Consider the following 26,257-nt stretch of genomic DNA (forward strand, 5'->3'; position numbering starts at 1 on the left):
TGAAATTGTAAGAAAAATTTACATTTTACTAGATTATATTAAAAAAAACCCCGATGTAAGCGTTGAGGAACAAAGTCATAACTTTCAGCTTGCAATATACAATTACATCCAGCAATATACTAACATACAGAAGGAGTGGCATGGCTCAAGTAGTAGAGTAGCTGTCACCCAAGCTGAAGGTCATAAGTTCGTTCCTCAACGCTTACATAGCTTCTTTTTTTTTTTTTTACTTTGAATTTTTGAGTGAAAAAACTACTAAGGTTTTTCAAGTAAGTATTACTCTTCTTCTTCTTTTTTTTTTTTTTTTTACAGTGGCTCGTGCTCGTACCGACAGGTATCAGTATCAGACTTCACAGACGCATTTTTTTGCCGCCATTTTCGGTTGAATTCCGACTTCCCAAGCTGGTGTGATGTGACTATTCAAATGCAAACTGCTTGGAATCGCATTTTCTGCTCTCGACGGAGCTGTATACATGATTTTGAATATAAAATTAAACTAAAGGCTTCCTTTTTTTTTTTTTATTGCATTAGGCACTAGGGATGGATTTATATATTTATTCATTTTACCCTAACCCAATTCTGAGGATCCTGAGGCGCTGTACGCACAACGGGAATACAGAGTGTAATACATGATATAATGTCCACCGTGGGACTGCAGTCGTATGCTTTTAATTTCAAAAAGCTAAACGCGGGAGGCTCCGGCTTTATGAGCTCATATATGAAGTCACGTGTAAGACACTGTGGCTTTTGATGACCGGGAAATTACCCTCCTCTAATGACCGAGTCCGCTTCCAAAAGGCTCTGGTGGGACCAATGCGAAGGATAATAGAGTTCTATTTTGGCTTAGTGTGAGGCTCCATCTCAGCTGGATACATTATTCAAATCCAAAAGTGGCTTCAGAGGACGTTTGCCCCCCAAGTGGGATGGAATATTTATTGGTCCGGCAGCTTTGGAAACCGCTAGCTTGGCTAATATTTATAAGCTAGCTAGCAACTAGCTTAGTGACACCCTCAAATGAGAAACAGCGGCTGGAGATCGTACAGTTGTGCACGTAATAAATGTGTGCGACTTAACATGATGCAGATAAACAGGAAATGCTCTCGTCTGTTTCATTTAAGTTCTTACATTCATTCAGTAAGATTAACATGAAATGTAATGTCATTACTCGTGTTTACTTCTTTCTATGCAACACATCCTGATTTTTTTCTCTCTTATTTTCCTTATATATATATATATATATATATATATATATATATATATATATATAAGGAAAAGAAGAGAGAGAAAAAAGTGTGTGTGCCTACATAAAAATTTAATTAATTTATTCCAAAAAACAATTTGGGGGATCTGTTTAATAATACTGGCAATAGTAGTACTAGAAGTAAAACTAGTTATTGCAGTACCGGTAGGTAATAGAATTAAAAGTAGGGCTGGGGAAAAAAAGTCAACCAAGTCAGATATGTCGACTTATAAGTAGGTTGATTTAAAGAAGAGAAAGAGAAGTCAACACCCCCCCCCGAATATTGACAATAATATATTCTATGCATCCCTACTTGTCTAAATACGCTATTTTGGTTAATAATATATTGCGTTAGTGGAATAAGCAGCAAAAAACAGCCGTTTTTATCAATCTCAGAAGGCGGCCATTTTGTCACTTGCTGTCAAGTGAAAATGGCATCAAAGTTGGTCAGGTCTCAGGTAACAACCAATCACAGCTCAGCTTCAGAAAACAGAGCCCTCAACAACTGTGACGTCATCTTCAGTCAACAGCAAGTAGCAAAATGGCCGTCCCGAGATGGATAAAAAATGGCTGGATTTTGCATCATAACTCATATTCCACAAATGTAATATTCAGCAGAATGTCATGTTTAGACTCGTGAGGTCACATATAACATATTATTGTCAAGAAATGTTTAAGGTTGACTTCGCCTTTAAATTGTCTGCCTTGAAGCTCAGCCGGAACCATGTTTGACCAGAAGTAGAAACGGTAATAGCAGTACGAGTCATAGTAGTGACTTAATAATTGTATTAGAAGCAGTAGTGTATAATAAAAATAGGAGCAGTAGTGAATAATAATAGTAGTAATAGTTCGGTGTATTTGGTGTTGTTTGTACTATATACGATTGTTCACATGGAAATAATGCGACAACACTCCAAGTGTGTTTGTGTTTTTGCAGTCGTGGACATATTTTTGGGGACGTGCTCACAGCGGGGATTTGCGCATCTGCGGGGAAGGCGCGCAGGTACCGTGACACTCATGTTGAGGGAAAATAATCCGCTCGGAACACAATACACAGCTTAACGTTTCCTGACGTTCACAGACGCCAGCGTTTCTAAACGGCGGGAGCAAAAGTACGTGATTCGCCGAGCAGGAGTGGAAACTGTTGCCTCAAAGAAACGCACCGTGTGTGTGTCTCTTGTCTCTCTGTGGGTGACATGATAATGTGAGCTGATGCACCTGCCCGTGGTGTTCCAGGCAAAAAAAACGATGAATCATTCACATCGCCCCGGGTCAGAAGTGGCCTGCGCGTGTAAACACAGCTTCCACGGCGCTCATTGCGACGCCTCCGTCTCACCGTAATGTGGACCTATTAGAGAAGCGCAGGCCAAAGTCAGGAATGGGGGCCAATTGCAGAAAAATATTAGTAGTATTATTATTGTTGTCCCTCAACATATTGTAATATCTAATTGAAAACCCCTTATTAAAACTCATTTGCTCCCAAAAACGTATAAATACGTTCTATTTTAAATATTACCAGTGTCCCAAAGACTTATAAGTTTTTTTATGCTAGAGCATAGAGAAGGTTTTTGATGCAGACTGAGAATGGTTGAAGCAATGGTAGTTATTATAAAAACGGCCAGCAGGTGGCAGCAGAGTATAAGAAATCGACCAGGGCCATGTTGCAACAAGCTGTTTTCCCCACAGTTTTAAACAGATTTGTGAATAATGATGAACCTTAGCTATATTGTAATGCTCATTTGCTGCAAAACGTAAACGGATACAAATATACTTTTCCTGGTGATAGACAGATAGAAAAAATATATATATCTGATGCAAGAAGAGACGAATCTTTCTTTTGTTACATTCCATGTTTTTTTTTTTTTTAGCAATAGAACACAATATTCTGTGGGCCTTGCAAAATTAGTCAAAATCCCGTAAAACAGCCGGGAGCGAAGGGGATTGCTTCAGTGAAAATGGCTGGGAGTGAATTAGTTAAAAGGTTATGAAAAAACCTACGAGCACTGGGGAAGGCAAAACAAAAGATGCATTCTATGGCGGATCTCTGCTCTTGCTCAAAAGGTAGAGCTGACGCAAGCCGCTGTAAGAGCGGGCCCTGGAAACGGGATGTATTCTGAGCTTGCTGCAAAAATGTCAGCGCATAGTGGAGGGCCTTTCTTAGCTGGAGTGGCTCCTCAGCCATCATCAGCAGGGGTGACCGTGCCCCAGCTCGTCATTTGCACCACCAACCTTCATGAAGCCAAGGCACGTATTTTACACAAATGTACGTACTTAGTGTGGAATCTGGGCCTCTTTAGTTAAACCTAAAGCTGACATACTCAAAGGACTTGTTCAGTTTTATGGACGTCTCAGTTTTACTCACAAATATATCACTTTATTTAACAACTATAAATATGTAATGATAGTTGTAACCCGGGTGGGAATAGCACTTACCATTGAGAAAATCTTATTAGCTTTCCCTCTTATTATTAAGATTATCTTTTACTGGCATTCCCTCTTTTGTACCGAGATCGCTGGTTCCCTTTGACGTCACTCTGCTGGTGTCATGTGGTCATGGTGTCGAGTGCGTACTGATGCGGTCACGCGACGTAGCGCGTCCAGTACGGGCGGGTTAAAAAGCGGGAAGTGATTGGCCGCCGGTCAAGATGAGAGTGGCACAAATCTGAGGTAGGCTGTCGTGTATCGTCGTGCAAATAGAAAGCCAAATTGGCAGTAATGGTAATGATATCAGTTGTACAGGTTGTAGTGGCAGTACACGTAATAGTCATGTTAATAATAGTAGTAGAGGTAATAGTTCCAATAGCAGAAGATGTAGTCGTCCTACTTTTTAAGCAGTGGCACTTATTTTACACTGTAAAAGTCTCTCGGTACACCATCACACAAAAATGTAGTCAAAGATGATCTGCTGTATGGATAGCAACAGGTGGAGTCCCACAGGGACCAAAATATAACTTTCCGTTGTGCCCCGGTCTGGTGTCGTTACTCCTTATGCCGGTTATTAGAGTGAATCATTTGCTAAACATGCCCTTTAAAAAAAAACACCGACAGCTTGCTGCTTGGAATTTAACGAAATCAACGCGAGATCAACAAAAAAAATACAAGCAGTAATTATGCAACGGCGCGCGATAAGCCCGAACGCCTTGATGCGTATTCATACCGTGAAGCACATTTGACCCAATTTCCTGTGACGTTGGCTTGTTTACGCTGCAGCGGCGTTTTGATTTCATCCTTAGCGAGCTTACACACCAGCTTAGCCTCCGCGTCGCCCCCCCGAGGAGCGACGCGGCGCTCCGGTGACAGATGGTGCCGCTCAGCGCCCGTGTCTGTGGGCAGTAATGCAAACAATTGCTCCCAAATTCATTTCGCTGTCACTCCATTGACGAGGCCCGGCGAGCGGAGTCTATCGTTTCGATTGAATTCACCCGTCCCCTTTTTCTTTTCTTTTTTTTCTCCCTCTCAAGATCCCTTCCTGCCGCCAACTCCTGTTTAGCCTCTCGGTGGATTTACTCCGGGGCTGACTCGCTGCTCCTTGTCTTGTCCTGGAATTAAAGAGTCTTGGAGCTGCCAGTGGTGCAGGTGGTGCCTCGTAAATTACACACACATGCGCCACACTAGAAGTGAGTGTCCCTCTAATGACCACCAGCTCTCCCCTCTCAGCACACTCACTAGTGCAACACTTACTTAGCAAAAACACAAATATACCGGTTTTGTGTTGGTCCGACCATATTTTGGTGACCAGCACTTTCTGCTATTGGCAGCAAATCATCTCCATGCCATAAAGCTTTATTAGCAAACCTCTTTTAAGGCCATGTCCCAGGGAGAAACTAGTTCTCTCTGCGTTTACGTAAAGACGAGTTCCGCACACAGAGCTGAATCTCAAGACATAGTCCAGGACAGACCAAAGCTTTGGAAATAGCCTTTAGGACAAAAAGATGAGAAATGTAAGTCCTGAATCTCAAGACAATGTCCAGGACAGACCAAAGCTTTGGAAATAGCTTCAGGACAAAAAAACTGAGAAATGTAAGTCCTGAATCTCAAGACAATGTCCAGGACAGACCAAAGCTTTGGAAATAGCCTTTAGGACAAAAAGATGAGAAATGTAAGTCCTGAATCTCAAGACAATGTCCAGGACAGACCAAAGCTTTGGAAATAGCTTCAGGACAAAAAGATGAGAAATGTAAGTCCTGAATCTCAAGACAATGTCCAGGACTGACCAACACTACATAAACAGCTTCAGGATATAAAGCAGATAAATCCCAGTCCTGTATCTCAAGATAATGTCCAGGCCAGACCAAAGCTTCAGGACACAAAGCAGAAAAACATAAATCCTGAAACTCAAGACAATGCCCAGGACAGACCAAAACTTCAAAATCAACTTTAGTTCAGAAAGCATAGAAATTTAAATCCATAATCTCAAGATATTGTCCAAAGCAGACCAAAGCTTCAGAAACCGCTTCAGGACAGAAAGCAGTCAACCATTCAATTTGGAGAAAACCCACGCAAGCACGGGGAAAACATGCAAACTCCCACCCAGGAAGGCCAAAGCCCGGACTCGATCTCACGTCCTCTGCACTGGGAGGCGGACGTGCTAACCAGTCATTCACCGTGCCGCCCCCAAAGCAGACAACCCCTAACTGCTAAATCGCAAGACAATGTCTATGAGAGACCATTGATCCAGTAGGAAGAAAACTGAGCTTAAGTCTTGAATCTTAGATCTGCTCCTATATAAAAAAGGTAATTTTATTTGAGCTTATAAAAAAAAAACACTATTTTGTCCTGATCTTGAAACTGATGTACATTTTATTTTCACGTTTGATGACTGCACACGGTGTCCTAGCCAATCCATGTCGTCTGTTTATTGAGCGAGGGACAGATACAGGCAGTATACGCTTTTACGAGAAACAGGCAGTCAATTCTTCATCAAGATGCCTTTCCCTCCGCACAGCTCCACTTGCCTCAGTTTTTTTTTTAACTTCGAAATATCACGGCATCGGAAGACGCCCTAACAAACGAGAGCACCGAGGACGGAGGTTGTCGTGTATTTAACATCTCAGGTATGTTAGCCAAATTGAGGAGATTTTGTTGGACAGGAGACTGAAGGCGGTAATAAAATGGCCGACGACAGCAAAGTGGAGGCTGTGGAGCATGATACGGTAACATTTAGACAAAGTAACGGGATAAAGCTAACATCAGCATGCGCGTTTAATTTGTTTTGGCTAACTTTTCTATTTGGCCTTTTTCACTATGCTTTCTACTAATCAATTCAATTTAAATAAGGTTTACTTATTCATATTCCTTTTTGGAACAGCAGTACACGATCGCATGTACAATTAAATATAAGCTACTTTGTTCCTTTAAGTTCCACTCCAGTCCTATAGGTGGCAATAATGCACATTTCCAAGCAGATAGACCGAAACCAATATAAATCAAATGAATTGTACTACCCCTGATATTAGGTTTATTTAACCCCAGTAAATTAAATTGGACACAAATTATGTTGATCCAACCCAAGTCCAGTACATTTAGAAAAAAACAATACAATTGGTTTAATGTGGAAATTATTTCCATGATTTTTTTTTCACTGTAGGAGACTCAGCCATGTATGTAATCTTGACTTTTCTCATTTCCAAATGATGAATAAGATATGCCTGGATTACGTTTAATTAAGCTCCCGGGTATAGCAGACCTGCACAAATACACACAGTTAAGAAACATGCATTCGCACAACACATACAAACACAAACACACTGATTGCTGCATGCCAGGATGCACAAACAAACTCTCTCCGGCTCGTCATCCATCCATCCATCCCGCCTCCATCATCTCTTGGCATTTCTGTTCATGCGGCCGAATAAGAATGAAGCACAAAGAGGAGACGGCCGAACCGACAATGCGGGGACGGTGAGTCATCGGCGGGGACGCAGGCCGAGGGCCACATCAGCTGCAATTTGATTGGACGGGACGCATCCTGCGGGAGACTCGTGGACTCAAACAGGTAGAGCGGTATTGACGGGCCAATCTAGCGCAGCGGCGGGTGGAATGGGTGGAATGAAGAAAGGGAGCCGGTCGGTGGGGGGGGGGGGTGTTGGGGGGGGGCTGTGTGTGGTCGAGACAAAGCGGCGACATCTGTCACAGTCCTCGCTACAGCTCGTTACGAACGTGTCATGGTAAAGACGACAGGAGAGAGCCATCACGTCGGGAGATTTGCGATAACAGGGGAACGAGTGCATGTTTATGTAAAACACGCGGCTCAATGTGCCGTGAGTGACACATGCGACGGGCCTTGATAGCGGTGCCATTGTCAAGGCCTCTCGATCAAGAGTGGAGCAACATTGAAACAAGACCAGAAAGTCAATACGGTATCACACAAAAGTCCCAATACATAATCCGTGTAATGTAAACATATCTCAATTTGTCTTAGTTTTTATTATACTCAGCATAAACAACGTTACTTTTTTTTTAGCTCAGGTTCTCCGTGGTGGGAGGCAATTACTCTAAGCACTGAGCTACCTTGACTTGTTCAAATTCATGGCGAAATGGCGTATTTATTTTTGAAAAGTGTCATCTGATCCTGAAAGCTAACATGCATTTAATCATTTCAGTGAAATTATAATCCATTTTCTGATCTGATAGTCAGTTGGTATACATGTATATCACCTAACGGCCATGGATATATTTGCAACGTACACTCGGAGGTAGGATTCGAACCTGCGACCTCCTGGTTACTGGACAATGCACTTTACCAACTGCGTTACTGAGCAGTATCAGAAAGATGGTAATGATGAAAACTTGTTATGTATGGAAGTGGGACTTTATTTATTAGATAAGGTCCAGCAAATTTAATTCATCCGTTATGTTGTAGTTATGTGACAGCGATGTCATAATTATATAGCAGCATTGGGGGTAAGCTAACATTAGCATGTTAGCATGTGTTTATTTTGTCCTAACTTTTACACAAGTCCAATATATAATATTGAACGGAAGTCTGAGGGTGGCGAGAACACGGAGACTACGCAGCTTAAATAATACTGCTGTGTAAAGGGTAAGCTAACGTTAGCATCATTGTTTATTTCGTCCTTCCTGGCTTCTACATAAAAGGTAGAAGTCCAATATTGCAAATATTTGACTGGCAATCGAGGGCGCTGTGCAAACACGAATACAAAATCTTGACACTTTCCTCATCTGCATTCTTTTTATTTTGTTCCTTCTTTAAAAGCGGTCGCTAAGCCGCCCAGTACCAGCGCAATGACCTCCCGCCAAGCATCCTCATTCAAATACGCCAGGGAGCAAAAAGTGATACATTGAAAATCAGCCCACTCGGCGTCTGCCAGCGAGACGCTCGTGTGAAAATTTGCAGGGGGATCCGACGCGACGGCAGCTCGCTCTAATTGGGCATCGCCGTGTTTCCGACATAACTTCTCACATTTTCAGAAAAAGCGGCAAGAAAAGCCGCTCGGATTACAGCAAACACAGCACAGCAGGCATTGCCTCTCATCTCTCTCGCTCTCTCCATGAAATTATTTATTTCCATGGTATTTCCAGGCGTCTGTAATGTTACATCTCTTCTGCGCCGTGTTTACCCAAATTGAAACGCGGACCAAAATCCTGACATTTATCACGCTACTGCGACAGAGCCTTGAAATGAATCAACATTTTCTGGGAAGTTAATAAAAAAACACGGAGCCTTTCATTTCAAAGAGCCCCTCCCCGTTGGCAAATATCGAGCGAAAAACACACAAACTGTACTATGAAAAAAATCCAAATTAGAAACAAGGCTGTATAAAATTTGCATTAATAGCGCAATGTTCCATTGTTCCATGGGCGGGTAGAACAATCCACTACGAGTCCTTTTCTAGTAAAAATTACATTTTTATCAGTCATGATGTCAGGAGTTTTGATGTCATGATGCATAATTGTGGTGATTTATAAGGAGGTATGACCTGATCAAAAGTAATTCAGCACTACAAGACTTTATCGTCAGTGGTGCTACATTTTCTTTAGTAGCTTTATGGATACGTTGTACTTGTCAGAGTAGTTTTAATGCAGCAAACTTGACCCTACTTACAACCGTACTTTTTCTTGAGTATTTTTGTTAAAGAGTGACTCTAAGCGTTTTGGAAAATGGATAAACGGATGGGAACTAAATATTTTTTCTTTGCAAAAATGGGTTGTACAAGCTAGAACACGTTCAACATTGAATTGAGAATTGAAAGATAATTGCTCTTAAAAAGGATGTGGCCTACTTAGTTATTTTTGCTCTAATGTCACTATATGCCGTATAATCAAAAGAACAATATTATCATTTATCGAAATAAGTTTATGGGAAAATATGCAGACTTGAAAAATGTATTATCAACTGTCAAGATGTCAGCATCAAATTAAGTGTGCAGATGCAGATTTATTTTTGCCAAAGACGGCAGTTTTGAGAGCCTATTGAACACTCGCTAGCAGCTAGCTATTAGCGGCTAACACCGGCGAGTGGCACCATTTCATAGAATTTTTTACTTTTTAACTAATTCACTCCCAGCCATTTTCACTGAAGCAACCCCCTTCGCTCCTGGCTGTTTACTGGATTTTAACTGATTTTGCAAAGCCCACAGAATATTGTGTTAGATTGCTATGAAAATATGAAACCTACCAAAAGAAAAATTTGAGTCTCTTCTTTCATCAGGATTTTTTTTTTATTTGTAGCCGTTTCCGTTTTGCAGCAATTAGCATTAGAATATAGCTTTCATCAATATTCACGTCATGGTGAAAACACTTGTAAAAAGAGCTTGTTGCAAATGGCCCTGGCTGATCTCTTATACTATGCTGCCACCTGCTGGCCGTTTTTTTTGTAATAATTACCATTGCTTTAAGCCACCTCATGTCAGAAGCTGCATCAAAGCCTTCTGTATGCTCTTGCATAAAAATACAAATAAAACGTGTAAATATGTTTTGGGGAGTGAAAGACAATTTATTTTATTTTTTTTAACATGTTCATGAGTTAATTACCAATTTTAAATTTCTTTCATCATAACCCTCAAGATCAGTCACCACAATCAATTAGGACCACTAAAATCAGCATTTTTCACATTTTTGATCTGAGACATAAAAATCTGACTTTTTTTTCCATTCATTTAAGAACCAAATCATACTGCTGTAAGTCACTTTTTAGTTTTAGACTTTCCATCGAACGAATGGTTAGTTTAGTTTAATTGTGAATGTCTGTTTATTTGTCGACCTTGTGCAGGGTGTATCCCACCAAACCCCAGCAGAAATGGGCTCTCATTACCCTTCACCTTAACGAGGACAACTGCTATGGAAAATGGATGGATCCATGTGACGCTGGGGTTATGCCATCTTATATGGTGGGCTTATAGTGCAGTGCAAGTAATGCATGCAGCTACCTTGACCCCCATACGTTCTACTTCTGGCACACATGATCCATCTCCCCCCATTCTATTTCCAGGTACAGTTTAGCAGACATTGCTGACTACGGATGTTCCTGAAAAAAAAAAAGTATGCGTCTGTGCCAAGTCAAAGTGTACTCTCGGTCACATCATATGCACAACTTCACACAGACATGGTAAAAAGCGGTCGAGGTACATCCTTGCAGATGCTACCTTAAATGATTAAAGGAAAGAAGAAGTGCACAAAAACAAGCCCGGACACGTTGCATAATCCATATTACTCTTTTCACGTATCAACATGTTTGAGCTCGGCCTCTGATGTGCTGAGAAATCACACGTTTGTTGCACGGCAAAATGCATGAATGGCCCCCGACTTGCACACACGCGGACTCTTAGGCGAGAGTGTTGCCATTCAAGATGCTTTCAAGAAGTTAGCAGAGGCAGAGCATCGATCTTCAGTGAGGTGGTGGTGTTGCTTTCAAACATAAAAGGCGCCTCTAAAGCAGGAGAAACCATACAATCTATCTTTAAAGGAGTTACTGTATATTATGCACAATTTAAAACAGTTCAAATATGTATTGATATCATGGCTTATGTGGGAAAAGAATCTAAATCTGCACACACAAAAAAAGAAAGAAATTTTGTCCAGCAGAAAAATTGCGGGTCTGAAGGGGCTATGACAAAAGTCATGCACATGTAATTTGGTACAAACTTTTGACAATTAATTGCAAATATTAATTTTGCATTTTTTTTAAATTGCAAAAATAAGTCGATTTTTCTCTTTCTTTTTACACATTACAACACAAAACAATAATGGGATCCCCGCCCGCCCCCAAAATAGTATTATAAAAACAATCAACAAAAATTATTTTATTCATTTTATATATTTTTTTTAATTAATCAGCAGATTAATCGTTTATCATAATTCTGCCAAATAATGGAATCAACCTAATAAATAAAAAAAATCCCTATATTTTTGGGTTATTTTTTTACAGCAAGTACCACCTTAAAAAAAAAAAAAAAACTTTGTTGTCTAAGTAGCACCATAATTACAACAGATTTTATTTATTCCTAAAAAGTATATTTAATATTATGATTACTTTGAAATTATGTAAAGTTTAAACATTAAAAATGTTGAAATATAGGAAAATAAATAGATTTGATTAAAATGTATTGCACAGAAGTAAACTATTATATTATACCTAAATACAAGTTTGTAAACAATTCTTAAAGATTAAATGCAAATGTACTCAAAATTGAATGGCATTGATTAGACATGTCAAGCCGCTATTGGCTCCATTCATCATATCCTAAATGCTTCCATCTGCATTCTTAATAAACAAATGCTATTACTTGTTACGCATACATTGTTTAGCATTAAAAGTAATTGAAGGCATCAAAACAAGACTCCATTCAAGATGGTTAATTGGTCAATTTGACGTTATTGCTGCTGACGACGTTCGCGCCTCGGGAGCGTTTCAGTGCAGCGCCGTCGATTAATACAACAGAATATTGTATGTGATTGAAATTTGTACTAAGACTCAAAATTGCAGAAAAATAGCTGTGGGGTGTACATGCCAGCGCCATTTGCGACTCGACAACATGACAAGGATGTCACCCTGCATTAACAGGCCCTCGCACGACGGGAAACTTGAGATGAGGGCACACACCACTGCATTTTTTTGCAGGCTGAAAGCGTGAAGAGGCATGAAAAGGAACATCAAGTGGCGCCACAAACAAAAGTCACTTCAAGACGCCGACCGCCGTTTAGCACGCCGGAGACGTCCAGCGGGGCCATCAGGCTCGCAAATGGCTGAAACCAGCGGGAGTTCTGCTTGTTCGTAGTAAAACGAGGGAGGGGGAACATCTGACCCGGAATGGTCCGTCTGAAGGACTGTCGGTCACAAAGTCTTTCATCTGGTGAGAGCAGATAAGCGTCCAAGAAAAATACTAGGGATGTTCGATGCTCAAATCTTCAATACTCGCCGATACCAAGTGCTGATACCATTAGTACTTATGATACATAAAACGTATTTTTAAAAAAACAATGATGGATACAACATTTTTAATGACATATATATCCAGTCTATAGCAAATTTCCTTAAAATAGAATGAAATTAATGGCAATTATATTTTTTCAATTTGCTCATAAAAGTCATTTTGCATATAGAACACAATAAAATGAATTTTAAAAAAATCCAAAAATAATCCAGTGGCCGGAAAAAAAGTCCCAATCAAAATATGAGGTTGTACAACTGAAGTGCAAAGCATTCAATTCAACGCAATACGGCTTCAATTAATTTAGTAATATCTACCATGTAAGAATTTCTCAATCTGTTCAGTGTGTGATGTTTAATTATATCTTGTTTTGAAATCCATGCTTTTAATTTGAAAGGCTGCTCTGTATAAGAATTAATACAAAAAACACAAAGTGAAACGAAAAAGCCACATTACAAATATAATATAGTGTGTATCAGAGCTATAATTAGCATCTGCGAGGGCTGTAAACGGGACGGTTCTATTTTAAGCAGCTCGGCGACGTGAACGAGGCGATTAAGCGCTCGGCAAACGTAAACGAGGCAATTAAACACGGCGAAGTTACGTGAGCTACAAACATATATGAACCACAGATATACAAGACAAGAGTACCGTACTTACTTATTCGCAGTAACGCACACTGAAACGGCGCCGCCGCAAGTAATGAAATCAACAAGTGTTACCTCATAGGGAGAAAACTTCACCTCTGCTTGGTTTGTTTGCCTTAAAGAAGTCACTAACAGAATCTCCAAGAAACTCAAAAAGCCCCTAGAAAATGTAATGTCTTGTTCCTTGGTCCCAAAACGTCCGTTTTTGTGTTATCCTGCTAATTCGTCAGCAAATAGCAATGGAAAGATAACTGGTAACAAAACCGTGCGCCGGCAAATGTCAGCAGAGAGTCAACATCGCCCATGTTTGTGTTGAAGCGCCGGTTGTGTACCGTGGGAAGGGAGAGCTCGGCAAACAGGCAAAAGCCGATGGGGATTAATTGTTCAGAAGTGCAAACTCGCCTGCCTCGTGACAATAACCCACCTGTACCGTCCGCATGTAGCCAACGTCTAACTCATGAAGAAACCGATCCATAAAACCGGCACGGCGCTTTGAACAGCCTACTCATGCATGCGGGCGTACTTTGGAGAATTGCCGCGGACATGGAGGCGAGGAACTGGCAGAGTTGTTTGTGGCTTCAGGTAAACATCTTGAGTCTAGTTTTTGTTGTCTGAGCCGCCAGTGGGCACTTAATCCACCTCTCAATACCAACCCGATCACATAGTTCTGTAGTTATAGAAATCATCAATACTGTACAAAAATATAGTCCGTCATTATTATAAGCAGAGGTGGCAAATCCAGGTCCAGAAAGTAAATACCCTGCCACAGTTCGACTTTAGCCCCTGGTGCTAGCTAGCTAGCTAGCTAGCTAGCTCGCTCCGTAGCAGGTAAACGAGCACCATGGGAGATAGCTAGGAAGCTAAACTGTGGCAGGGTTTTTCCCTTTCTGGACCTGGATTTGCCACCTCTGATCATGAGCAATTTAGAATCAACGTGTCTAATAACATGACAAATACATGGGGGGGGGGGGGGGGAATCATAAATGTATTAGTGTGTGTTGCTCATTACAGACGTGTTTTGTCAAACGTGGCTTGCTCTAACCAACCAATCAAAAGATGGAAAATGAAAGCGTTATTGTGGGCTAGCTAGCTGGCCCTCTCAGGCAAATTTGAAATCTGATTGGTCATATGGATTAAGTTACATCAGCCTGCATTACTGGCCCATTAGGACACACTAACAAAGGAGACCCGTTATATTTCGGTTAGAATCAAAATAATAAAATAAAATTGGAAAGCTCTCTACTTCATGTCAAGGGATGTAAAGGTGTGAGCCGAGCAACCATTAGGTAAGTTTATCACCTCACATTTTCATTAAACATACATTCCAAAAAACAAACAAACAAACAAACTGGTAACATTTCGTTTTTGGCAACACTATCATGAAAAAGTCATGCTAGCGATGTAAAGTCGCTGCGTACTGACGGCTCTCCACGATCATCTCGGAATTAACTCTTCACAAACACTAAGAAGCTTAAACGGTGAAAGGTACACCCCCAACTCTGCCGCAGCCTCACTTAGCTGATTAAGGTAGCAGAGCCTTTACTCGGATTAAAATAAGTGCGGTGTAATTAACCGGGTGGGCAAAACGCCGCGGCCCCAGCGCCCCTCGCTTTGTGCCCGAGCCGCTGGGAAAGACATCAAAACACAAACAAATCCATTACCGAGATTTATGCGGCATTATTAAATTCACGGGCACAGTAATAGTGAACGGGCAACGCTCCATCACATTTAGAGCGCGGCGAGTAATGAGTTGTCATAAACCCGAGAATCAGATGGCGGATTAAATTACCCGTGCCGACATCTTCAAATGAACCATCTTTTCACCTTTTGTCGTGACAGATTGCGCAGAGAGCAAGGAAGAAAAAAATAAAAAAAAATGTTTGAGATGGCCCGAGACGGGCAGAAGGGCCGAAAGGGATGAAGCCGTCCTTGACTTTACCCTTGGAAGGGTGACACGCTGGAGGTGCGGGGTGCAAAGTGGACTCGGTGGGGCAGAACACTCAACAAATTACAGCGCAGCAGAGGAGCGAGCGTCTACCTGCACTAAGTGGCTTCCAATTGCCGTTCACTCGGGTTGACAAAAGAACATGCGGGCATCGTTTACTTTGGAAAAACAAGCCGCAAAATTTAGCCAGATCCATTTGTTTTAGCTCATCTCTCATCTTTTTTTTTTTTCTTTTTTTTTAAGAATGTTCACATTGTGTCGAGTGCAGGCTGAAAATCTCCCACACAGCTGTTGGAATTTGTCCATTCGTGATCTTTCGGAGGATGAATCTTCTGCGCTCCCACAGGCATTAAATCATTTGCATCTTGTCAATCGGCAGAGTTTCTTATCACCTGCTGTTACAAGTACTCTACTCTGTGGTCCAAAAATCTCCTCCCACCTGGTAGAACAGAAATAAACTATGTGCCGGCACTTGCACCACCTACAAGTTGCGAATCAATTGTTGAGGTTGTGCTGAAGTCATATGAGTAATACAAAAGACACACAAAGTTAACTTTTCTTAAAGTGCTTTTTTTTTTTTTTGTTTAATTCCATCTGTGACCAAGCTTGTAACTTAATTTACTTTATCAAATAAATTTTCACCATTGAAATGAATTGAAATTCCATTAATCCGTTCCAGCCCACCACGTTTTTTTGTTAAATGCTTTCAATAAAAGAAAAAAATATATTGTCATAATCGCAAGTATATATAGAAAAAGATCATTTTAAAAAAGTGCCCTCAGATATGAGAAATGATTTCCATGACCGTGCTCATAACTCAAAACATTCCTATCTTACCTTGGCTAGCTACAAGAATTACGACGCAGACATAGCGATATACAGAACATGGAGACGGTCATTTCTCAGTAAACTGCAGTAATGTAAAACGTGATTATTTTTTTCCCCACAGAGGATAAAGAACATGTATGCCCCACTATTTGTGTTCAAGATTAAAGATTCAAATTTCAAAATTTCAGTTATAGCGTAAAGGGTGTCTTCTTGATCCAGATCTGTGTAAATGATTTACCATTTAGATCTTATACTTGTATGAGTTACCTGTATTTGAGGCATGGATTCATCGAGCAAGCAGAAGAGGAAACTCAGTCCTAAACGAACTGAATGCAAGGTTGGAATTGGGACCGCTTAACAACAAAAATAATGAAGTTTTATGTCAATACTGCAATATATATTTTCCACTGACACGGACTCGGTGCTGGCGCATGAATCAATACAACTTTGCTACCTTCCGAGATAACGCGGCTGCATCCTGTTGCGTGTATTCATGGCAGCGGGGCTACGACCGTAAAAAAGACAAATGTTGGATTCTGTGGCAGCAATGCGTCAACGCACGTCCCTGCGCAGACTCCCAAAAGAGAACACAAGTTGCACAACGAGTGTGATGGATTTTATTTTGGCCCGGTCCGTTTTTTTCTTTCCAGGTGTATAATGCACGTTACTCTGAAGGCCATCAATTATTTAAATGATTTCGGGACTCTGAATGACGGTAAACCACTTGGGTCTTTTGCATCAGCTGCTCTGCTGAGCCTATAAGAACGTTGCTGCATATAAAGGATGCAATTACATCAGCCAAGGAGCCCAACTGGAGCCCAACTGGATCCGACTTCGCCCACGTAGGAGTGCAGCGTAACCGAAACGATGTGTTGGGATCTTCCTGTGTGTGGCTCAACTGGTTTCCAGAGTCATGTTTGAGAACTCACTTTTTTTTCTTTTTTTTTTGCTAGGACAACGTTAGCTGACCAAATATCCTCGTTGCTAGGACGTCGTTAGTCGTTGAATGAACGGTGTGCGTAGCTCTCATGTATGCGCACTACGCACATAGACGTCACGCGTATGAAGACATAAATGCCATCCAAACAGTCTCTCTGTGCTGGATTTCACCTTCCTTGGTTTTCTTTGGTCCCCTCGGGTCTCCTGGTGTTCGGTTTAGGTGAACGGTATGAGATTTTTTCTAATAGGTTTTCTGGTGAGCTAACAAATACACGCAAGCACGCACGCACATACACATACACAAAAAAAAAAAAAAAAGCAATGATGATGACATTTCCGAATGAACAATACTGAGCTCTAAAAAAGAAAAAAAGAAAAAAAAAAAATAGTCCTCTCCGACAACAATGTGCTTCAGCATTCCCACAATAAAAACTAACAGAGCTGCCCTGAAAACTAAATAAAACTCCAAAAAAAAAAAAGACTAACTATAATGAAAATTCCCAAACTATTATAACCCTGATGATGACCGACAATCACCGACGATACGGTTGGTTTTGATGGTAAACGTGTTTTGGTCGCCATTCTACGGGTCACGAGAGGACTTGAAAAGTTTGCAGGCAAGGACACGAGGAAGCCACTTAAGGACAAACATGACACTGCAAGTCCTCCCCCTCACTTGGCAAGCACATTTTCCTCATCAGCGCCCTTCTTAACTCTCATGTCCACTCATGTTTATTCAACTCCTTCCCATCCGGCGCGCTCTTCCTCAATGATCTCATCGTCATTCCGAGACCCTCCCCCCCCCTCGCCCTTCGCCACGACGGGATCCCGACTGCCATTCACGGCGGGAGGGCGGCCGACGAAAGAGCAAAGCCAAAAGGTCAACAAATCCCGCGTGTCACTCAACGCCACGCGAGGGCGGGGTATCCATCGACCCCCCTCCCTCCCCCTCAATATACCCCCGACTGCACGCGTTTCCTGCCATTTTTTTTTACAACAACTCCAAAACAGTCGGAAGTGTAATTAAGATGGATAGTCAATCAAGGCTACCAGCCGGGAGAGTCGTCACAGGAAACAAGACCATGAATCAATATCACTGACAAATTATCTTTGCAGCATTCACACCAAGTTATATTAAAACTTGCTTTATGTACAGGTGATGCAGCAAAGTACCTAAAAGTTTTAGCGTTGGCACTATTCTTTTTCTAGAACAGTCTTTTTGACACATTCAAACATTTCTATGACACTTTATGAAGGATAAACCAGTAAAAACTTGGTGAGACCTGTACCAGGAAGAGGAAGTCACCAAATGAACAGACTCGGGGAAAATAACAACAAATGTGATTTATGAAAGGATGGAGAAAAAAAGACATACTTTTGTTAGCTATTTTGCCTTGGCAGAGGTATCCACTATACACTGGGACATTTTAGCAGAGTTGGTTCTGTGGGGGTTGGGTTTTTGTTTGTTATGGGTGTTCTTGTTTTGTTTTTTTTGTCTGTGGTTCGTGTTTTTTGTCTTGTGTTTCCTGGATTCATCCCTTGCCTCGTTATGTCTAACCACGTCCACCTGTGTGTGTTGGTGTATTTAGTCTGTTGTGTTTATCCAGTCACGGCGACCAGTCCGGCCTTGTCCTGGCCAGTCACGGCGACCAGTCCGGCCTCTTCCTGGCCAGTCACGGCGACCAGTCCGGCCACGTCCTGGCCAGTCACGGCGACCAGTCCGGCCACGTCCTGGCCAGTCACGGCGACCAGTCCGGCCACGTATTGGCCAGTCACGGCGACCAGTCCGGCCACGTATTGGCCAGTCACGGCGACCAGTCCGGCCACGTCTTGGCCAGTCACGGCGACCAGTCCGGCCACGTCCCGGCCAGTCACGGCGACCAGTCCGGCCATGTCCCGGCCACTCACGGCGACCAGTCCGGCCACGTCCCGGCCAGTCACGGCGACCAGTCCGGCCACGTCCCGGCCAGTCACGGCGACCAGTCTGGCCACATCCCATCAAGTCAAGGTTGTCTGCTCACAGTTATCCCTATGGTTCATTAGAGCGCCACGCATCGCACTTGATTCCCGTTTCGCCCTCTCATTCCCTGCATTTGGGTCCACCATCCCTCAACCACTCACGTTCCACCCTGACACGAGGTTAGCTTTGCTAAAACAACAAATCAAAGAGTGTCCTAAGACTTTTGCATAAAATACAAATGCAGTTGGCCTGCCCTCAAAGAACTATTTCAGCAGGATTTTGTGCAAAAAGTAATTAGTGGACGACAGGCTTGATAATTTTTAAAAGATAACATGCCCTAACTTTCACCCTTTCTGATGAGAAATTGGCCACACACATTTTTATGACACAATAGAGTTCGAGACATAATTGAGTTCAGGACATTTTCATGGCAAAATGAACTCTGACTGCCAGTCCAGCTGAAATGGATCGTTGACGTTCATAGTCGTCAATGGCAGTCAATGACTTCAAGATTTCATGACAAGGCATTTCATTTTCATTACAAAAATATGGCAACATGTCGGGTTTTTACTGCAAAATGTATTTTTCAGACAAAATATTGCATCACATTTGCACAATGTAGCATTTCTTGACAAACCCGTTTCTAAGACATCACTTTGCATTTTTGTGAAAAAATAGAAAATTCTCAAGTAGTAGCATGAAGAATCCTTTTTAAACGGTAGTCGCCGTGACATCCACATTTTCATGAACATTTTTATGTTATGTTGACAACATGGCGTTTTATGATGCTCATTTAAGAAAGAAATTAGTTTTCATGACAAAATGCTAAATTTTTATGACGTGTTTTTACAACTAAATGTGTTTGATGAGTTTAGTACTTTCATTGCAAAATATGATTTCATTAGAAATTGTCATTTTCATTTAAAAAAAATTATGAAAAAATTGCGCATTTTTATGTCAAAATATACGTTTCATTGTAAAAAAAAAAATATGGCTGGTGTTTTCATGAAACATTGTTTCTTGAGCAAGTGCAGACAATCCAGGTGAACTCGAGATACAAAAAGTGACAAAAAGTAGCAGTTTCACTTCAAAATTAAAAAATGTTATGGCAAAATGTGTGCCATGATTGTGGAATGAATTGGATGATCTGGAAAAACAACTGTAATGTCGATCATTTATATTTTGAAAGTGGTTCCAACTTAGATGAAGTTGTGTTTTTTACAGCGTGTGCGACTGTGACAGCAGCCACGTGCTCAGCGGTTGCCGTTTGTAAAGTCACAAGAGAGCCGTGTGAATGGAGACAAGCATGAATAGCGATGAGCCGAGCCGAGGTCTGCGCGTGCGACAAAAAAGAACGAGCCGGCGCACTGAACTTGAAGGTCCCCTGGAAGCCATTAAAATCCTTAATGATTCATTATAAGGAGGAATTTTTTGATGGCAAACATTATTGGGCCACTTCTCATGCGGCAGCAGAAGAGGGAGCAAAACCTTGGCTCGACGCGTTTGGACCCGACGCACGTCAGATAATCGAAGAGGCGAAATCAGAGCAGCCAGTTGTTGAATCGACATGAGAGCAGAAGACGTTTTGGTCGGTTTTGGATTCGTGTCATGTGAAAATTGCTGCGGTGCGACTCACTGCTGCCACCTAGCAGAGCGTCGGTAGAAGACGCCGCGCACACGCGCCAACAAACGCACACGCTGGTTTCTTTTGACATGCTGAGATGCTTACAGCAGCAGCCCTGCCAGCAACAGGAAGAACACTTGCGCGCCTTCATTTTCAGTCCTTCCTGCCCGCCTGCCACCTTCCTCCATCCCTTTATTCCTTCGTCGACTGCTCACTCACGCCATCAGTTTTCCTTTCTCCCTCCCGTCTTTTTGTTACCCTACCTGCCTTCCTTCCGCCCACTTGCTGCTTGCTCCTTGCTCTTTCCTTCAACTACTTCCCAAATCCCGATTCTCTTTTTATGCCTTCATCTTTCCTGTTTATGCCTTCACTCCATCTTTCATCCAAGCCTTCAATCCCCTTTCCTTCCTTCTTCTACCGTAATCATCTTAATTCCTCTTACTTCCCACAATTCCATTACTTCCTGTCTGCCTTCTACCGCCCCCATTTCATTTCCTCTGCCTTCTTTTTGGCCATACCTCCATCATTTGTTTCTGCCTTGCCATGCTTCCTCCCAATATTTCTGCTTTCTACTTAACTTTTCTCTTTCCTTTGGTTTTCCTTCCTTCTGTCATGTTTTCCTTCTTTCCCTGTTCCTTCATCATCCTCTCTCCATTCCTTCCACACATTTGTCCATCCTTCTTTTCCAACTTCCACTATAGCATCATCCTTCATTTCCTTCCTTCCTTCAACGTTTCCTTCCAAATGTTCTGCCTTCATTCATCCATCCTTCTTCCAAAAGTTTTGGCCTTCATTCATCCCTCCATACATTCTGACTTCCCACATTCTTCCTTCCTCCTGACCTTTCTGCCTTCACATCCTTCCTTCCTTCCAAACTTCATGCCTCTGTTTTCCATCTTTCCTCCCTCCATCCTTCCTTCCATTCAAAACATTTGCCTTCATTCTTCCTACAATTTTTCTGCCTTCCCTCATTCCTCCCTTTCTTCCTCTAAACAGTTTTTTCATCCTTCTTTCCTCTTAACCTTTCTGACTTCCTTCCATCCTTTCTTTGTCTCTACTTCCCTTCCATGCAACCCATTTTCTTAATCCTTCTACAATACTTTCCATCATTCCTCCCTGTCTGCCTTCTATCCTCCCAAGATTCTTCCTGCCTTCCTTCAGCACTTCTGCCCAACATTTCTGCAACTACCTCCACACCTTTCTGTCTTCCTTTCACCCTTCCTAATTTGTTCAACTTTTCTGTCCTCCTTCCATCAGTCTTTCTTCCTTCCTTCCTCCAACCCATCCTGCCCTTCCTCTCCCAGCCATCCTTCTCCCTTCCGATGTCATTCAGCAACATTTTTGAGAAAAATCATGTGCCTACCTTCCTGCACAGCCTGGAAAGGGTTGTTGGGCTCGATAAGTTTGACCGAGTGGGTGATCTTCTCGCTTTGCAAGATGTCATCGTTCAGACTCAGGTCCGAAATGGCCAGCTGGAAAATTTCGTCATCCTTCACGGCGTTCTCCTCGAATATGGCACCTGTGTAATGACCAACGAAAATTGGGGTTGATGGGAGAATCAGAGAGCGCGGATCAGTGTGTGTCCACCATTTTAGTTTGCGAGAGCATTCACAGTTTTCATGTGGTCCAGTCATGGCGGAACCACGGACAGCGAGACACAAGGCGGTCCAACCCTTGAGCCGCATGTGTGTGCATGGACGTATTTGTGAGGCAAACCAAATAAATAAAAGCCCACCCCACTCGCCATCCTTTCGCTTGTCTGTTTATGGCATCAATGTCAGACGGGGCGTATATCAGTGGGGGGGGTCGGCGGGGGGGGGAGAGCTTTTTCCGGAAAGGAGAAGTATATTTGGTGCCCGCTGACGTGCATCAGCCAATACGACTTGGATGAAGTCCCAGTGCTGCACTAAAGCTGATGACGGAGCACCTGCTGCTGGCCCAGACTGTTGCAGCAAAAAAAAAAAAAAAAAAGTAAGAGGCAGTGCTGCATGCGCACAACACGGCTAACATGTTCGCTGATTTCACACTGCAACACCACATTGGATTAGAGAGGGGGGGGGGGTGTTAAGGACACCTCATGATTAGAGATGGTGAGGTTAGAGGGGAGCCTGGCCCGATGATTGTGTGGGGGGGGGGGGGGGGGGCAGAACCGGTGTGCGGTGCACAAAGACGCTCTCTATGCGTTTTGCATGGCTAAAAAGTCCACTGACGTCCTTCCTCGCTGCTCTTTATTGACATGACAGTCACGTCCCGCTGGAAGTTGAGCCTTGCCGGCATAAAGACGGGGAGCTACGCCTCATCCATTCCTGGCTATTGCAAACCTCGCAAAACCCCTCCCCACCCGCCCACCCCCCCCCAAAAACAACAGTTGCTTCTTGTTCCAAACGTGCATTTTAACAGAGACGGGCCGGTTTTAAAGGACTCACAAATATGCAGCAAAATCGCAGACGGTAATTAAGGAGGAAAGAACTTTTCAGTCCCGGAGAGAGGCGAACTGAACCCCGAAGCAGAAATGCGCAGCGAGCATTTCCGCCTGATGCGTCTCATTTCACCTGCGCGCGCGGCTGGCTTACCGATGTGTATGATGGAGTCCCCTTTGGCCGTGTTGCATTGCAATATCCACAAGGAGAGGCAGACCAGCAGCAGCTCCATGGCGGCGTGCAGCAGCACAAGCAGCTCATCCACAAATGAAAACAAAAACCAACCCAAAAAAAAAACCGCACACAAGAAGGTCTACTGTTCGGCTGTCCTGGGTAGTCCAACTGGTCCACAAAAGGATGGAGCGACGCACCACCCTCCCCCTAAAAAAAAAGAGCCAGCGTGATGTCCAGAGCCGCTAGAAGCAGCCACAGAAATGAAGAGTTCCGCGGGAAGGCTGCTCCGGAGAAGGACGGGTGGGGGGGGGGGGACAGATCGGACATGCATGCGAGCCCCGGTGAGAGAGACTTGGCGCTCCCGCCCTCCTCCAGCAGCCGGTGAGGAGGAGGAGAGGAAGATGCGGGAGGAGGAGAAGGAGGAGGAGGAGGATGGATGGATGGAGAGGAAGAGGAGCGCGCGCACACGCTTCCAAATTATTATTTAGGCGAGGGTTGGGGGGGGGGGGGGAAACTCCACGCCACGGTCCTGTTGCGGATCACGTGACTGCAGCGAGTGCGGCTCGCTTGTCCCGCCGAGTCGACTAGAAAAAGACTGGAAGGAGATGGAGAAAGATGCACAACGTGATGACACACGAGCAAGAGAGAGAGCGGGGGGGTGTGAAGAGAGAGGGGGGGGGGACGCGCACGCACACACGCGCACGCACGCACACGTCCACTACCGCCGCCGCCGCCGCCGTTGCACTGTGACCAGACGTGTGCGGCGTGACAGATGCCCACGGACGCCGCGGAGACAGAAGACAAACGCGAGTGGACTGTTTACTTCTGGAGAAGTTGTAACAGAAGAAGAGGAGGAGGAGGAAGGAGGGGGGAGAAAAAGGAGGTGAGGCTGGCGCGGAGGTTCCGGAGCACGGACGCAACACGGGTGGACCGGGATCATCCGCGGAAAGAGGAGCCTCGTGACATGAAACATTTCCAGCCATCATTGTATTTACTTTCACTGGATTTTTTCCCCCCCCCCATGAATATGTCAGCGCACGACGGAGACGACAGCGTGGACGGCATGTGCAGGACCCCCGTAGCTTTACAATTAAAGGATATTTCTCGTGTTTGTGAGCAGAACGGAAATATCTCTTAATTGTTGGGTTAAGGGAGTTGAACTCAGCAACGCCGTCGATACAAGGGGGGGGGGGGACGGAAGAAGCCGCCGGAAGAGAAAAGAAGCACCTGTGGAGGCAAACGTCACCATCTCACGCATTATTGCTTTGATTGATTTCATTTTCATGCAACAGCAGCATTATTTGTTATTCATTACGTTTTCTTCGACCGTTTGTTTTACGCCCATGCAGTAAACCTGCAAAGTTGTTTATATAAAAAAAAAAAAAAAAAAAAAAAAAAAAAAAAATCATACACTGCCCCCACTGGCCACATCTGGCTACTTAACAGTTTGGTGTGCTTATGTGCTCACAAAAATAGACTATAAAAGGGGAGCAGGGGAGCTATTTTAGCACACTGGCTTTGAAAATACACATTTCTTTTAAAAAAAAAATAAAACAAACATATTCCCTTGGCACTGCTGGATTTAGTGTGAATATTCTAAATGCGTCTCCCCCCCCCACCCCTCCTCGTGATTGCTTTATGAGCAATGATGCCTCCCGACAGGGAAGGAGAGGCTGTAAGAATAAATGATTAGACTTTCTTTTTTTTCTCAGGCAAATTACAGCTTCACTGTGAGTGGTGGATCAATCCAGATCTATTCCAAGCCGAGAGATGGACCTGGAGATTTGGGTTTGCTTTGACACGGTGTGATCAAAACGGGAGGGAAGGGGTAGGGGGGGGGGGTGATATTATTGGTTGCACTGATGTGTGAAGCAATATGTTGGTGACATGATGGTATTATCTGCGGGAAGGTTGCCTTTTGTGTAAAAGGTGAACATTTGCATCAGAATAATGGCAATATAGCCCTGACCAGGGCCCCCCCGACTTTTGCCCAAATTTAACTGGGATAGGCTCCCAAAATGGATGGGGTACGCTTGCGCAATCACGACACGCAAAAAAAAAAAAAAAACAGATCTATGCGAAGATTCATCATCAGTTGGTAACTTGCGCATAAGCACGAAACCCAAGAGAACGTTCGACAACCAGCATGAATTGATAAATATTGGCACATGGACACAATTCTCATCTGGGGTCAAAACAGCACCACAATGGATTTGAAATAAAACCAACAAGACTTCCAAGCTTTGATTTGAGGGGGTCTTCCCGTGCAAATCAGGAGAAAGACAACAATTTTGTATATGCGCCTCCGACAATTGGCTGCTCCGCTGCCAGGTGGGCACGTATAGCTGCCAATGGAACCGGTGCAGTTGCGCAATACTGATCATGTAACTACCGATCAAAGCAGCAGGATGAATTCTTAAAAATGAAATGAAAGCCAGAGAATTGCTTGTGTCTTTTTACCGCACCACACTACAGACGGTCACCAAAATGGCCGAGAAGGTCATTGGGTGCCCTCTGCCCACATTGGAGTGCCATCCTGAAGGACTCGTACCACCCGGGCCGCTCCATGCTTGAGCTACTGCCTTCAGGCAGACGGTACGGGGCCGTTAAAACCAGGACAAACAGACCGAACAACAGATTTGATCCAACAGCCCTAAATAAGCGCTCTCTATAATACGTGCAAAACATTATACATGCAATATACAATATGCAATACTTGACTCGTGTGCGCTTTATGTAGATAGTTGTTTTAGTCTGTGTTTTAAAATGTGCATTTTTTATGATTATGATCTTGTTTTTTATCGATTTACATTAATTATTTTTATGATCATAGTTTTAAAATCCTTTTTTTTTTTGTCTTTGCACTGAATGGCCTGCACTTTATTGTTTTTTTTGCACTTGTAATGACAATAAATCTGAATCTGAATTCTCAGGTGTTTCGGGCAATATTATCGGCTCATATTCGAACCAAATGCTTCACAACTCATTGGACAGTGGTTCACAGTGCAGATGGACAATAACCCAAAGCGTACGAGGAATGCAAACAAAGAGGTTTTAAGGCAAAAAAAAACGATGCAATGGCCAAGTCAA

General features: G+C 43.1%; 1 protein-coding gene across 3 annotated transcripts in view; it reads right to left on the reverse strand.

Moving 5' to 3' along the window:
- grid1a (glutamate receptor, ionotropic, delta 1a) overlaps positions 1-26,257 on the reverse strand; it is a 261,199-nt gene that overhangs the window by 234,273 nt on the left and 669 nt on the right. For 2 of the 3 annotated variants that reach the window (XM_086093333.1, XM_086093334.1), the window contains exons 1-2: positions 23,147-23,674; positions 21,937-22,092 (exon numbers count right to left, since the gene is read on the reverse strand). In XM_086093333.1, coding sequence (XP_085949459.1) covers positions 21,937-22,092; positions 23,147-23,225 — 235 coding nt within the window. In that variant the 5' untranslated portion in view covers positions 23,226-23,674. Of the gene's footprint in view, positions 1-21,936; positions 22,093-23,146; positions 23,675-26,257 lie in introns of those variants that run through there. The other variant, XM_086093335.1, reaches the window with a different exon arrangement.

This window comes from Leptonotus elevatus, chromosome 13 (assembly GCF_054856555.1).
Source record: "Leptonotus elevatus isolate MCC_2025b chromosome 13, RoL_Lele_1.0, whole genome shotgun sequence".
Taxonomy (NCBI): Eukaryota; Metazoa; Chordata; class Actinopteri; order Syngnathiformes; family Syngnathidae; genus Leptonotus; species Leptonotus elevatus.